Source organism: Eurypyga helias, unplaced genomic scaffold (genome assembly GCF_000690775.1).
Source record: "Eurypyga helias isolate BGI_N326 unplaced genomic scaffold, ASM69077v1 scaffold6638, whole genome shotgun sequence".
Classification (NCBI taxonomy): domain Eukaryota; kingdom Metazoa; phylum Chordata; class Aves; order Eurypygiformes; family Eurypygidae; genus Eurypyga; species Eurypyga helias.
Window position 1 is genome coordinate 3,155 of NW_010266234.1, and position 16,177 is coordinate 19,331.

Here is a 16,177-nt window from a genome sequence, read left to right on the forward strand (position 1 = left end):
ACTTGTTTTTGTAATGGTAGTGCTTAGCCTCAGTGCATGCTAGTCAGTTAACTATTTGCTCTTAACATTTTGTGGATTTAAAAGATTATTTTGGTGATGTTAAAATTAGATGCCATCTTTTGCTTCCTGTTATCTCAGGCCATAGGATAGCCTCTGATGGAGGGATGTTTCTGTGCTGTAACATAAACCTTGGCCTTTGGTGATCACATCTCTTAGAATGCATTGTGCTTTGTCACAGTTACGGAATTTCTTTCTCACTTTGAATACTGAAATGTAGTAAATCTACTACTTCAGAGTATGAGTGGGAGCATTATTAGGGCCCTATTACTTGAAGTTCTATCAGAGTTCCTTCTGGTGCAGACACAGGTCTGTGAGTTGATGCCTTTCAGATGTTTGTAGATGGTGCCATTGTGTTGGTTGTGTGGCTGGCAACATCAGTAATCATGCCTTCTATGCAAAAGATGCTGTTAAGGCAAAAGAGGCATTAAATTGAATGGTGGGCAAGAAAATTTATCCACTCAGGTGTCAAGATCTTACTACAAATAATACTTCTTTCATAATCAAAAGATCACATTTGTTGGTAGAGATGTGGGAAATAGCTTTTACTATAAATTAGGTGAGGAGTGTGGTTTTGAGCATGTGTGTGTTCTGTAAATGTTATGATCAGCCTCTTCACACATAATTTTTCAAGATACTCTGATTGATACTGCACATATTTCCCCATATGGACAAGTCTGAATTCATAACAGAGGATTCAACACTTGCTTTGAATATTTAGAAAAGATTTATACTGGAAGCAAATGTCTGCCAACAGTAATTCTGCTGATAGATGAGCGTTCTGTATTTTTTGCTGGGAAAATGACAGCTTTTCAGTGTTTGAAAATGTGAGATGAATGTAGTGAGAGAATAAAAGAAAAAGATCTTGAACCTAACGCTTCCACTGTGAATTCTGTTATTATTGAAGCTGGGGGGGTTTTGTGTGTGTGTGTTGTTTGTGGGTTTTAGTGTTGGGGTGTTTTTCCCCAAGTTTGGGGTTTTTTTTACATTTTTTTCCTACTGTCTTTCTAACTGTAAAGCTTCTGAGTTTTTCTTTGAGCATGGTGTGTTGTTTTTTTAGTGGGTTTTTTTTTTTTTTTTAAAGTCTTAGAAGCACCTTGGGTGAATTTGGGTAGAAGACTTAGTGGAGTTGTTATTTTAAGTATTTTGTAATGTTTTAAATGCAAATTATATTGGGTAACAGCTTTTATTACAGCTGATACTGTTGAACATGGCTGTGTTATGGACGGAAGGGTCATGGAACAACAAGACAAGACCTACAAAGATCCAAGGTGGCAAAAAGGGCACTTTATCAAGGCTAGAAAAGACAGTTCTGGAAGCCATAATGCAAGATGAGGCAGGAGTTGACTTACTAAGGTCTAAGTATAAGCATATTCCTATTAAGTATCTTTTATAATTAGTCAAGAAAAAGTGTTTGAATACCTAAGCTCTTATTCTATGAGCTGGTTAAAAAAGCTGAGCTTTGGGTTAGCGCCATTTGTTTTAGTGGAAGTCACAGTATCCACGTTGTGTGTCCAGTTGTTTCATTAGACCTTTCAGGAATAAATATTTGATTATAACTTCAAGAGCTGTTTAAATTACATACCATAATCTAAATTTTCTAAGTCAGTGAAATCCAGAGTGGCCGGGAAGATTATGAATTAAGAAATAAGCTTGGCTACTTGAATCCAAATTATGAATAGCGGGAAGTCTGGAGCAAGCTGGAGTTCAGCTTTGTGTGTAACGTTTTGACTCTCACTGAAGGCTCAGTTAGTGAAAAGAGCAGCTCTGAACTCTAAAGAGAGGTAGCAGAACTTCATAGAATAAATATCTGAACCCTGAACATATAACCAACAGTAATGTTTCTAATACTTTCCGGCGTGTGTTAAAATGCAGTCGGAACTCGAGATGCTCAGTGAAAGTTGAATGAGGCGAGGAATCTGACAATTCCAAGTTCAATGAACTATCAAGAGGGGAGATCCTAAGATTCTCAAACAGTGTTTCAGTGAAGTGTAGAAGACTGATCTGTGTGTGTATTTATTTGCTTGTGTTTCCACATCTAACTCCACCAGTTCAGCTGTGGCTTTTTTTTCTGGGGGAGTTCAGTGCCGCATGCAGGGAACTGCTGATGTGAGGCACGCTTATGTGAATTACCTTTTGCAGCCCCTTTTAGTTATTTAGTAGAAACTTCCGAATGCTTTGCAAAACTTACCACCCCACACACACCCCTCCATGTTAATGGCCCCACCGACAGAAAAACACAAGTGTTTTGGGGAGAATGAACTGATGATACACTGGGGGATACAAGGTTGGGAGAGGGTTTGTTTGGGGAAAGCTGTAAGAGTGGAACAGAAAGGAGACAGAATTAAGTCTTATTTTGCTAAGTAGCTAAGTGAAAGGTAGTGTGCAGAATAATAATAAAAATAAATAAATAACAAGCAGACAAGTACACTCCCTGCTTTAAAATAATAAAGAACACTTTTAACCTTTTTAGCATAGATGTATATGCCTACTTTTAAGCTTAGTTAGCCTCTAAAAGGCGTAACTTTTCTAACTTGCTTATTGCAGATGTGTGACAAATGGCTAAAAATCAAATCAGGTAGCACTTTAAAAAGCAGCGTCTTTCCCCTCCCACTGACATGTGCCTGTTATTTTGGGGGGTCTGGAAACAATACAGAACATGATCCAGCAAATTTACACTTGTTGGAAGGAATCGTGCAGAGACGAGACCTTTTGTAGTGTTAGTTTAAGAGGTGCAATTATGTAAAAGTTCAGTAGAGGGCAGAACGAAACTTCTGGATGAAGGATCCCAGTGTAGCTGTGCAGCACTGCAAAGCAGGAAAACGGAGTTAAGACGGAAAAGCACCAGTTATTAAAACAGTCGAAAGAGCAGAAAGGACTACAAATGACTGTGATACTTTCTTTCAGAAGAATTAGAGAGAGACCATTCACACTTCTATATACTGTTTAGCTGCATGCAAGCTTAAGGTCTAATACCATCCAACATAGAGGAAAATAGGGACAGCACTGTCATGTTGTCTGGATGCAGATTAGCTGTTAAGCCTCCTGCGTAGCATTCCATATCTATAACTCAACACACAGCATTGTATTAGGTTCTCCTGCTTTATATCCCTCCTGAATCCAATGTTCAGATTTTATAAAGGTCTAGAAGAAGTTTTATTCTTCCTAAAGCTACTTTCTGTTGTGCTTTATAATATATAAGTCTCAGAAGACTTTACTAGTGAACACTGCTGTGTGTGTAAGGACCCTGTGAGGTTTTATTCTACTTCCTTGACTTCACTGTTTGTTTTAGCAAGAACAAGAGTAGTTTAGATAAAACAACAGTAAAAAAAAAAAAAACACTGTTGGCTTGTTTACACTTACATCAGTATTGAACTGTAGTAATATATTCAATTTAAAAATTATAGAATAGCTTTTGCTAAGCAAAGGTATTTTAGAGATTAGACATGATGGAGGTGGGACGGAGCTAATGTTTTAGGGTAATTTGTGTACAAGAGTTTACTCTTTCATTTGTTTTAACATGACAGGTTTTTACAAGATTTTAATAAATTTCCCCATGACTGAATTTGCCTTACTCCCTTCAATCTAAAATGTGGTGTTATATCTTATTAGACAGCTCTGAATGATAGACAGGATTAGACAGCTTGTGATGCCAAAACTTCAAGTTATAACCAAAGTATTTTAGTTTAGCATGAATAACTGATCATATCAGGGACACTGCAAAACCAGTGAAGGTTGAAATACAAATTCTAAATACTTATTCCAGTACTAATACAAAGAATGAAAAGTCCCTATACACTGCCATTTTCCTGTCCATGCATAGTGAATGCATGCTATGCTGAACCATAGCAGTTACTAACAGGTTGATAATTAAATTTTTACATTGAGTTTAGGAAAAACAGTGATGGTTTGCATGTATTGCACTGTTGATTACAATGATTCTGAAATGTGTTCCCAGCTTTTTAGGCAACCCATCCATATATGTTTTCTGTTCAGTTGTGGTTTTCTTATTTTGGTTTATTAGCTAGGCAAAATTTTTTTTTTAATATACTGTCAATTTCTTGAAAGGAACAATTTAAATCTGAAAACAATTTTTAATTATATTTAGTAAGAATTTAGGCAATACAGAGAGCAGGGGGTTTTAAACTGAGCTGTTTGGATGAGATCTCTGTACATTTACACTTGATGCAATCTGAAAGGTGAGCTAGAAAGGATTTTTTAAAACTTGGTATGTGTCCTTTCAAAATTCGTCTTTATATACAGCACACAACCATGAAAGTTTGTTTGATTTTACATTAAAAATTACAAGAGTGTAAATTAATTCTTTGGTTTCATAGAAAGATGTCTTGGGAGTGGGAAAAAGCTCATGGATTTTCATGGGGAGCTCTCCTGTGGTGTAATTAATGTTCTTTTTTTAAACAGTAACGGCACAAGTAAAAAATGCTTTCAATTCATCCATATTTACATACTGTGTCCAGAGCATTTGTGGTAGAAATGAGAAAATAAACAAGTGTAATCTACATATACTATACCCTCAATTCCCTCAGATGCTTTCTGACCTCTTTTAGAAAATAACTTGCACTGAAGTTTTTGCCATCTTATATCCACCTCCATTCTCATATTTTAATTTCTCTGGTAGCTTAAAAAGTGTTAATCATAATAGGGTAACTGCTTTCCTACACATTATCCTGATGAAAGTTTCATCTGACAGCATCATCTGGCATGATTTCTCTTTCCTTTACCTGTATCAGTCTGGCTTGTTAGTTCTGTTTTTTCCAATTACATGTTGGTTGGGCTTTTTGGTTGTTTGGGGTTTTGGGTTTGGGCGGGTGTTGTGGGGTTTTTTTTGCCTAAAATGTTAGTACGCATCCAAACCCATGCATATGCGGTAGTCACGCAGACCGAATCTCATATGAAAAGATCCTGAACTTTTGTTGCCCTTGGGAACAAAATAATCACTGGAAGTCGAAGATGCGGCAGAACAAATGCAAGAGACTCCTGCAGTACATCAGTTTCATGCCAAAAGCTGACCTAAATTATAACCGAAGTAGCGAAGCAAAGTCTCTGGCGCTCTGAGAAGTCTCTGGTGCTCTGGTGCTCTGAGAAGCTGGTCTATACTTTTACTCAGGAGGCCACTAGAGCACTCCCTGCATAATTATAACAGAAGTAGCGACGTTTCCTAAACAAACCCTCTGGTGCTCTGAGAAGCTGGTCTATACTTTTACTCAGGAGGCCACTAGAGCACTCCCTGCATGTCAGAGGGCTTGTTAATAGCTGGCCATGAGGCAGACGTGCCTTCAGGAACTAAATGGATGTCCAAGAATCCCAACCAGGAGTATGTCCCAAACAGCCAAGATCTCTTCAGCTCAGTTTACAGCCAGCTGGAGATACTACTAAATAGTTAGCCAGAATATGACAGCACTGACGAGGAGACCTTATCCCAGAAGTGTTTGTGTGTCATTTTGCAGTTTGCCCTGCTAGCATCCAGTCACTGACCACGTGAGATTCTTACACCAGAGAACAGCTATATTTGTCCTTAGACATCTCTGTGCTATTGATTTTTTTTTTTTTTTTCTTTTCCCTTGTGGCATTTTAAAGGGAAAGCTAATGTAGAAGTCTAAGGTCCTCTAAACCACCTTCTGCTACCACCACCCCACAAGTTCTTATGCCGCAGATGAGCTGCTTTTCCACCTTGGTATTTGAAGGTTCTAGCTTCTGACCTTTTCTGTGCCTTTGCCTCATCGTGCAAAGGCATGAAAAAATGAAATGCACTAAAATGAAGAAGCAACTTTTGAAACTGTATTAGGCGTCATTGTGGATAATATTCAGGTTACTGTCCTGCCTTCCTTAGAATCTGAGGGGTTTTAACAACCCAAAGTTACAAGGTCAGTTGTGTAACTTTCATAACTGACACACTTTCTCCTGCTGCCTGTTGAGTGCACAGGGAACTAGCAACTTCTTTCACTAATCGCATCTTAAAGGACAGATGTTCTCTGTATTAATCTCATGTTTTAGAAGGATGGAACAACTACAGTTTCATATTTCTCTGCATTTCTAACCTCATTTATTGTGCACTTTGAGTTGTCTGTCCTGTTTAAGATTTGTTTGCAGTGTTGAGCCAAGTAATTAAAACCCTACAATTGAGCAGCTGCACTCATCACCCCTTTAACAATACAAATTTCTTTAAAATCAGTTCCAAAGCAAATGCTGTATTAATCTGTTATTTTATTCATTTGCCTTTCCTACAGCCTGCTGCAGCCATTATAAACATGATACTTCCCTCCTTTAGTCTTGTAGTGCTGCTGGACAGTAGTGACATCTTCAGCTTAGTGACACTTCAAGTCTCTCCTTTGCTCAGTTAGAGAAGTAAAATAAAGCACTTACCTTTAAAACATAGTAGGATTGTCAGGAAAATTCCAACCTTGTTTTGAAAAACCTGTTTCATTTTACTCTCAAACAAAAGCACTATCATGCCTAAGCCTTGTCTTATATATGGAGTATCTAGTAAAAAGCTTTTTTAAAACGGTGAAGCAAAAGGTAAGCTGTTTGACAGAATATTAGCTAGAAGCATACTGTTTGTCTGTGCCTACAAGATTCAGGATTCTCTCAGGATCTACCCTAGATCGTTAGAGAACCTTCCCTTTGACCAACCAGGTTTTGCATCATGGAGGAAAAACCCTTTAGTTAATGAGTTCCAAGTCTATCTGAGGATACGGGAACAAAAAAATAGCATGTTGAGTCTTGTCAGTGGCCCTGATAGTTCCCCTGCTTTAAAGCCATCAGTGACATTCTATTAAGTCTTATATAGTGCGCTTAACTCTGTGAGCAGGGGCCTTGAAACTCCGTTCAGCTACTGAGTAACGACTATTGAAGACATAGTAGCGACCCATTGCTTCCTCACATTAAGGAGGAATCACCTCACCCCCAAAAGCTGTTTCATACCCTGATGTTCTGCAGCTGCCGCAGTGTATCAAGGCCTGGCACCGTGCTACTTTTGTGCCATCAGTAGGTGCTGGACAGCAAAACCTAGAAGCAGTGTTCTGAGAAAAGCCGCTATAGCTATGCTGTATATAATGGGAAAATTCAGTTCTGCTTGCTTGCTTCTGTACAGAAGAATGATCTCCCTCCAAGGCTGCTGGAATGCAGATCCTGTTAATAACATTAATGGATCAAAATCGGAGTGCTGAGCATGGTTTCCCCCATGCTGCATGGTGACAATTTTCAAAACTTGTTTGCAGCAGGTATTTTTCAGTAGGATACCATCCACTGAAACTAGATGAATAACGGAAGTCTGACTCAAGAGCTCCCAAATTCTGGTAGACAGATAGGTGTCCTTTGAGTCTGGTGGCTGGATATTGTGAAAATCGCCTTAGGGCAGATACTCAGTGTTGTGTACTGCGAGGGGAAAACAGTCCTCTACGGAGAGTGTTATCCCTCAAAAGGACCATAAGTGGCACTAGCAAGTGGTGTAGTTGTTGTCTTCCAGTTTGTTGTTACAATTTCTATAAATCTGTAAGGTATTTGGGATATGACAGTGCCATCTTAACACTTGTTTTGGTGAGTGTTTTCACTAATTTTTGTTTGGAGGAGCTATTGCTTTTGGAGCTAAGTAGTCGGCGAGAATCTTTGCTTCTCATAAAACCAGAGATACCACAAGCAGTTGCTACTCCCAGTGAATTCTTACAGAAGGCCGACTGGTTGAGAGGCAGTACCTGTAGCTGATCTACTGCTCTAAAAGCAGCAGCACTTCTTGGCTCCCACCGAGTTTGGAAGTCGACGGGACTGGGTAACTTGCTTGCTTACATAGAGACAAGAGTTCCTTTTTCCCCTGTTGATGGAATACCGCCCCTGTTCGTATGAGTTCAACAAAAGGGGGTGTCTGTGGTTCATATCTAAGGTAGAAGTTACCAGGGAGTTTGAAACCATTCCTCCAATCTTTTCTCTGCATCAAACATTGTAATTCTAGGAATTGCAATTAATTTGAGTGCAATAAAAACATTAAGATATCTAGAAAACATAGAGTCAAGAATGTTCCAACAGATGCATTTGAGTTATTTGACTTCCTCTTGGAAGGAAGCGGTAGCTCACAGTTGAGGAACTTTGGAGTTACACAGAAAAATTAGCATGTTGGTATCCAAAGGGAAATTTATACCAGTAACTTCAGTAAACAAGGTTTCAGGCTGACTAGAAATCTTGATAATACTAGTTTGCTCCTGTTGCTATTTCTCTAAATGTGCCTTTTCTTCTACTTCAGCAGAGTTATCACTATGTTCAAGACCTACATTTGAAAGGTGGGGAAGTAGTGGAAGAGTTGCAACCTTTTGAAGATACAGACATCATATGCTTCTTGTTGCATGTCTGGAAAGTAAAAAAGGGTATGTATGGCTTAATTTTCTAAAAAACTCTGCTTATGTTATGAATTATTGATCATTTTCAGCAGCCTAATCAAATTCACTATCAAAACACCTGACTGAAATATACCTAAGGCTATAGGGGAAATATACCTAAGGCTGAAGGGGAAGCAGACATTAAGACAACAGTGGAATTTCAATTAAACTTGAATGATTTCCCATTTGGATCAAGAATCGTTGTCATAATTAAAAATGTAAAAGCATTAGAATGTTTCAAAAGTGGTAGTATAACTGACTTATTTGGCATTTGTTACATAAAATCAATTAGTGGCACTTTTTTGGAGGGAAGGAAGGTTAGTTCTGTAACTTGCAGTCACTGTGTAAAGGAAAGGAGAGAAGTTACTGTTTCATTCACTAGTTGAAAGCATGCATTTCTCAGGGGGGGAAAATGCCTTCTTGATGTCTATACTTGCCAAACAAAATCCCTCTCTTTTGTGGGGAATCTCTCGGTGGCTCTTTTGAACTTCTAGGATTAACTGTTAAGTATTCAAAATCATAAGTTAACTGGGTTATCCCATTTTAAAATATTCTTTGCATTGTAGCATTTAGGAAATTGCAGGTCAGTTTTGCCCCTGACATGACAAGAATGCTCAACAGTACTGTCCCCTTTCCTAACAGATGTATATTGGCAGGCTGTTGTGGTAGACTCGTTACTATTAAGATTATAGATTGATTATTAATTATTGGGGGTTTTTTTACTGTATGGACTTTTAGTTCAAAATAGTATAGAACATGAAAAATTATACCAAAATTAAGAACCTACTGACAGCAAACAATAATTTTAATTGCACTTCAGTGAGTTCATGGTACATTTATGTCGACCGGAAGTATCAAACTATCCGTTGCTGCTGGAAGTGAAGATTCAAGGGCAGCTTTTCCGTAACAGTGACAGATTATGCAGATAAAAGCAGTAGTTAGCACTAAATATCTAAAAGTGTTTTTAGAGTGTAGAACGAGCATTTTGGCGGTGAGGAGCTTAGTGTGTTAACCAATGGGGCCATTTTAGTTCAGGATGCTAAAGAAGTGAGTTCTAAAATGATTTGCTTAATTCCAGAAGGAAACAAAGGTCTGCAAAGTGAGATAAGGAAAATATTTTAAAGTAGAAGAATAGCAAGCAATTTAAAACTGGAGAATTTCAATTGGCATTGGGGCAATCAGAAATCAGATTATTGAAGTGTAATTTGGTTACTCTCTTCTTGTCTCCTCTGTATAGAACCCTCAGCCACACTTCAGCAAAATGCAGTGGAGTCTACTACATGCAGCATCTCAGCTGGCACATGGGACGTGTTTGGTTTTTCCTCGCACTAGTACCTTTCAGTGCTTAAAAGGACAATCCGTGTTGTCTAAGGTTGGATGCAAAGTGATTCTGACACTGGACCCTCCTAAACGACGTCTTCATGCAGGTGCAGCACACTTTGCCTCAAAGAAAAGTGCTTTTTCACCACAGCCAGCAGACACTCCCCACAAAGTACCGGAAGAGAGAAATCCCTTGACTTCGGCCACTGACACACCCAGGCAAAGCCCTGTAGAGTCAGATTCTTCAGATGCGGATCCATTACAAGACAAATCAATTAGTCTCGTTCAGAGATTCAAAAAAACTTTTAAGCAGTATGGAAAAGTCATGATTCCAGTGCATCTTCTGACTTCCACCGTGTGGTTTGGATCCTTTTACTATGCAGCCATGAAGTAAGTTGATACTACGTTGCAGTGCCCAATGCTGCTGTTGAATTGAAACTGACTTTCACAGGTGAAAGGACATATAAATTGTTCTTACTATATGTTAAAAATTGCCTCTATATGTAATAGGGAAATGGGGCTACATTTTAAACTGAAGATTAGTATCGAAAATATGTAAGATTCATGAATGTCACGAATGTACTGTTGTTAGGCAGTTACTGCTCTATACCAGATATGTTGCTAACATTTTAAGGAATGCTCATCTCCACAAAAATATGCATGGGTGTAAGCAGCACTGAAATTATTAGCAATCTCTCACAAATAGATAAGGATTTGGAATCCTGGTTATGTTGCTAGGTGAGACCTTTATAGACCTGTTTGTTTGGGGTTTTTTTTGCTGTTGGACTTGGGGGGTATTTCACCACTTCCTCCCTCCTTCATCCCCAGTTCTTCCTCATGATTAGACTTCTGTGTCGTTCATCTCACTCTGAGCTCCTCACAAGCCATGTGTATCTTTTCCTTTTCTATTTCTGTTGCCTGTCTTTTTTTCCCTCCACTGGAAAAATTGCTGCTGTAGGCCAGATGTTTGAATTGGAAATTAAATATTTGTGTGGCTAAAAAAAAGGTAAATCATGTTTTCTAATTTTAGTTTCTTTCAGCTATTGCATGCGCCAGATACTGTTCTGGAAAATGGCATTTATTAGGAAAAAACCTACTGTATCATCTGTGAGCTGCTAGTTCAGGTGAAAGGTTTTATCTGTCTGCAAATGGTTTGCAAAATATGAGTAAATGTTTATGTCTGGATCACTAGTGTTGTTTATTTAATAATAGAAAGCATGAAACAACGACAGTTTGTGGTGGCAAGGATGGAGGTTTGACATCAGAATGCCTTACCACACAAGTGTTTGTTTTAGTTACTCTAACCAGCTGGCATAATTGCCCTTTCTAGGAGCTGTAGATCCAAATGTCATTCTAAATTTAGCTCATATCAGAGGAATAACGGTCTTAAGCTATAAAAATATTTTGCTTTGGATGAATTCAAGTTGATGCTTGCAATCCAGGCATTTCAGATTGAGTGGAGATTACTTTTCTTGAAACACTTAAGTTAGCTGCTGAAAATAGGTTTTTGATGGATGAAAACAACTGAAATACGTAGCTGGAAACTAATTGTAACAAAGCTTCAGTTTGTCACGCAGCAGGAGCAGCACCCTCTTGAAGTAGAAGAATAAGTTGCAGAATGACTCGTGCTCGTGATCTTAGACTAAACAGTGATGGTTTATTAAATACTGCAGTTAGTGCTGTCTTTCAGATCTTGCTAGGTCTCCATTTTCTGCTCTGGGCACAGGCCTTCAGAGTGTAGGTTCTAGTAACTGTTAATGTACTACTGCCAGTTATTGTTCCTCATGCTGAAGTGATCACACGTGTAGAAGAATGCTGAAAAGATTAGGTAGAAATGGATGATGATACATCCCTAAATATCGGAAGGTCAGGTCTTCTAAAACTGCTGTCTTGTTTTAATTTGGTGCTGATGTTGGCTTCCCTGGTTTTCAAGTAGAAAGAAATTGTGATGGGAACTCCCACCACCACCGTGTTGACAAGGTAGAACAGCTGGGCACAGAACCCCTGAAGTCTTGTCCACGTAACACGTTGCTCCCTTTTATTTTGCCACATTCCTGTTGTTTGATATATTTAAAAATGAATGGGGGGGACACTGAAGTCTGGATTCTGTGCTTCTGGGTGTGCTGCAGATGAGTCTGAAATTTTAAAAAGAAAAAAGAAGTGTAATTTTAGGTTAAACAGCACACGAAGTTGAACCTGCCCAACTAGAGCCTGAGTAGTTATCTTACCACCATTGTATCTACTTACTTCCAAACATTAAAACCTGGGACACAGGTAAGTTAGCAGCTGCTCAGCCCAACAGAGATAACGGGTCACCTCATGCTGGAATGCTGAAAAGAACATTAATTTGCTATATGTATAGAAATATAAAGCCTGTAATTATACTGAGTTGCTTAAATGAAAAAATATTTTTCTATCAAATTACAAAGTTTGTAAAGAATGGAAGTGGTACTGTAAATCGCTGTTCAGGTTTCAAATTCCAATTCAGGTTGCCAATTTTTTTCTCTTTTATAGGGGAGTGAATGTTGTCCCATTCCTAGAGTTGATTGGCTTACCAGAGAGCATCGTAAACATCCTGAAAAATTCCCAGAGTGGAAATGCACTAACTGCGTACGCGCTGTATAAAGTAAGTAGGATTAGAGCTTGCAAATAAGCTCTAAGTGTTGACTGGTGAACTGAACAGGGTTTATTTGTTCACAGCAGAAAGAATTAATGCTGTTTTCTCTCTCTGATAGTTACGCATACTTGAGCATTCATTTTTTGTGGTAAATAGTCACATGCAAGCTGACGAGGGCTCCATGTTCCTTTAAGGAGTCTATCTGTATTTCTAAAATAACTTCTTTGTTTGCTGCAGAACTGTTGTCTGCCCTGAGAGATTTAATTACAATTAACTTATTCCTCTGGATCCCTGACATAATTAACAGAGATAAAGAGGTAAAGTCCAAACAGCTCACGATTTCCAGATAAAAGTACAGTTATTTTTATCCTAGAGGATTCGCTAGTTTGCCTCCCTACCTTAGCTCTCCATTATTTTCAAGTACTTCCACTGCCATTTGTATCAATTACTTACGTTCAGTTTGGGGTCTTTTTTTCTTCCTTCACGTGTGCCCAGTCTGTGTTTGGGAAATGTGAAATGTGTCAGACCATGCGAAGCCAAAGTACTCTATTTGCTTCAAATGCCACTCATCTGTTTCGTTTCCAAATGTGATGTGCTTAAAGGGGTGGTTTTCCCAAACAAAATGTGAAAGCACTATGCATGCCAACTATTCCTGTGCTTAGAAGAGACCAATAAATGTTGTTAAAGATTTTATTAGAGCTGAGAGATCTGGCAGTGTTGGAAGAAATCAAGATGTGGAAGCACTAAGTAGGTTACAAAGGGAAGATTGCACAGGCTTTATCTCTGAAGTTCTGAAAGAATAAGTTAGTCTGTAGAACAAAAAACCTGGTTTGTTGTGTCTTGGATTAGCTGACCACCTATGGTCTCTTCTTTGCTCTAGGTTTTTTATGTACAGGTCCTAGTTTTGGACTGAAAGATGCCTATACCCTTGTGAATCTTTGAATTTAAACTGTATCTTGTCAGTATTTCATCTTTGCTTATATGGCTCAGTGTTCAAACTGTTCCGAATTGCATCCTGAGGTGCCTAATGCTTGTCCCACAAGCCCCACAGGGAGTGTGGGGTGGGGTTTTCTTTAATGGAAGACTAAATGCCTATGCTGGTTTTGTCAAAAGGATACTTTAAGTAAAAGGTATGCATTTCTGGGGGGCATACTGTAAATTGGCTTATTTTCTTATAAATAGAAGATCCTTTTAGTAGCTGACACTGGCCAAAATAAATTCTCAGTATTAAAAATACCCTTTGCTAGAGAATATCGTCCTGTTTTATTGATATGCTGTGTTGGTTTCTTTAAGATTGCAACTCCTGCCAGATACACTGTGACTTTGGGAGGGACGTCCATCACCGTTAAATATCTACGGAAGAGTGGCTACATGTCCACCCCACCACCTGTAAAGGAATACCTGCAAGACAGGATGGAGGAAACAAAGGATAAAATCACTGAGAAGATGGAAGAAACAAAAGATAAAATCACTGAGAAGATGGAGGAAACAAAGGATAAAATTACAGAGAAGATCCAAGAAACCAAAGATAAAGTTTCATTTAAAAAAATAAAGGACTAGGAGAGATACTTAATTTCGGGATGTATCCAACTTAGCACTTTAACCATTTGTGAGGCAGGATATATGAAGTGCACTTCTGAGCTTTCTTTTTATTCCCTTCCCCCCCTCCTTTTTTTTTTCCCCTTCCTTTTCTCCCTCTGCCCCTTGTCTGGATGCTACAATTGATCTGTGGATTTAAAAATTCCGTATGTTCACCAACGTTGAAGTTCCTTGGGGGAGAAGTTGTGACAAAATTTCAATTTGCAGAAAGAAAAGCAAATCTCAGATTAGAAGTTTGTGTCCCCAGTGGTAACAGTGTTAGCAGTTACTGTTCCCTCTTTTTTTTTTTTTTTTTTAACCCTCCCCCAAACCCCCAAAATGAAGATGGTTTCTTCCAAAAGCTACTACTTTATTCTTCTTCCATCGTAGTGCACAGCTGTTATTCTATTAGACTGAATAGACTGAATCTTCCATTAAATGAGAATGAAGAATTCTCTACTGGGAAAGGCAACATATTTTGTTTTTCAGAGTATGTGGACCCAGGCCTCTCTAACCGTGATCATCTCCCAGCCTGGAGACAGACCGTTATCCCTGATACTGCAGGTGAAGGAATCGGTGGATTAGCTGCTCAGCCTGAATTAATTGCAATGGCTGAGTTGACTTCAGCTGAGCTGTGATAGTTTACAAGCTGTGACTGAATCGTTCTTGGACAGTCTATCTTTTCTGAAAGCTGTAGGAAGCTGTTCGTTGCAGTATCCATGCTGTCATGTATGCTTTGCTTCCTAAAGTTGATTTACAGTAGAAAGATATTAAATGAAATTAACCGATAATTGTATATTAAAAACTAGGATTTTTTAATGGTGTTAAAGTTTACAACACTATTTCATTTGTAGAACAAAAAAAAAAAAACCAAACCTGAACAAGAAGTTTACTTGAGAAATGGGTCTACTAAGAGGTTTTTTAAATACAGGCAAAGTTAGAGTTAAACCCCAAAGTTCCTCCTCCTGTGCAGGAATCCCTCAGACTTCAGTAGAACAATTTAGCTAAAATAAACATGGTTTCAGAGACAGTGGTCACAGTCTACCAAACTTTTTTCCCCCTAGATTTTCTTAGGCCAAGGAAATACTTATCCATCGCTGAAGGCTGAAATGCTGTCTCAGATGTTGTAAGGGACTGAAGTTGAAAGTGTTCTGTTTGACTGGGTGGACAAACTTCTCTCATGGTTTTATTCAAATACAGGCTGAATGGAAGTGTTCTACCTAGTTGTGTCACAGACCTCACTTTGTAGCAGCTCTCTGCACGTGCATCTTGTTTAACAAAGGTGTGGTCTTTGCAGGGGGATATGGGGAAGCAAGAGAGTTGGGTCCTGAGCATTGTAATTGACTGGAGTAAAAGAGTATAGCTGATACTTCATCAGCTCTGCCCCACTCCTGTTTTCAGTCAAGTCACTGAGGGCCACTCTATGTTTAAGCAAGTTGAAATTCATTAACCTAATTGTGCAGGATTGATTACGTACTTCTCTGCCTCTGTCCACACATCAAATAGTAATTGCAGTCTAATGCCTACCTCACAGGGATGTTGTGAGGAATAATCATTGTATATTTAGTGCCCTGAAGATGTAAAGTGCCATGTTTCTGATAAATATTATTGAAAAATAATTGTGAATTCTTATGTTGGGGAGATGAGCATTACTGTCGGATTGGAGCTGACACTTCTTCCTTTCCCTGCTGTCCTCCTGTTTGCAGGCAGTGGTGCCTGTGTCCTGCCGCACCCTGCAAAGCCCAGCGTCTGCCCCAGCCACACTCCTTGGTCATCCCCTCTGTGGGGCCAGATGCAGAAACCTCTTGGTGCAGCTCACAGGGTTTGTCTCTTCTTTGCGTGGGGCAGAGGTTGCACAGGGGCACCCTGGTGTCCTAGAAGGGATTCGTAGTCCCCAGACATGTTAGAACTTTGTTACGCAGACGTGCTTTTTTGGTGCCATTGCCTCCCATCCTCTTGCCAATCCCCATTTCCAACTGGCCTGTGACTGCTCCAGTGCCTACCTGATCCGTCACCACCACTGCAGAGTACAAAAGATCTCCTGCCTTACCTATGCACAGCAAGCTGTCCTGTGTGAGCGTTTCTGCAGCTGGGGGAGGCCATGGGCACGTGTCTCATCAATGGATTGTTTGGTCCGTTCTGCAGCAGGAGCAGCCTCGAGGAGTTTCTGGGGCAGCCGCATCCTCAACCCAGGATGTCAGTTAACAAAGCACAGAGT

At 39.2% G+C, this 16,177-nt stretch overlaps 1 protein-coding gene across 1 annotated transcript; it reads left to right on the forward strand.

Annotated features, from left to right (window-relative positions):
- The first annotated feature begins 9,685 nt into the window (after positions 1-9,685).
- Positions 9,686-14,029, forward strand: FAM210A (family with sequence similarity 210, member A). The gene is made up of 3 exons (XM_010156994.1): positions 9,686-10,154; positions 12,279-12,390; positions 13,675-14,029. Exons 1-3 carry the CDS (start codon positions 9,706-9,708, stop codon positions 13,939-13,941), a joined length of 828 nt encoding a protein of 275 aa, XP_010155296.1. The 5' UTR covers positions 9,686-9,705; the 3' UTR covers positions 13,942-14,029.
- Positions 14,030-16,177: the final 2,148 nt, after the last annotated feature.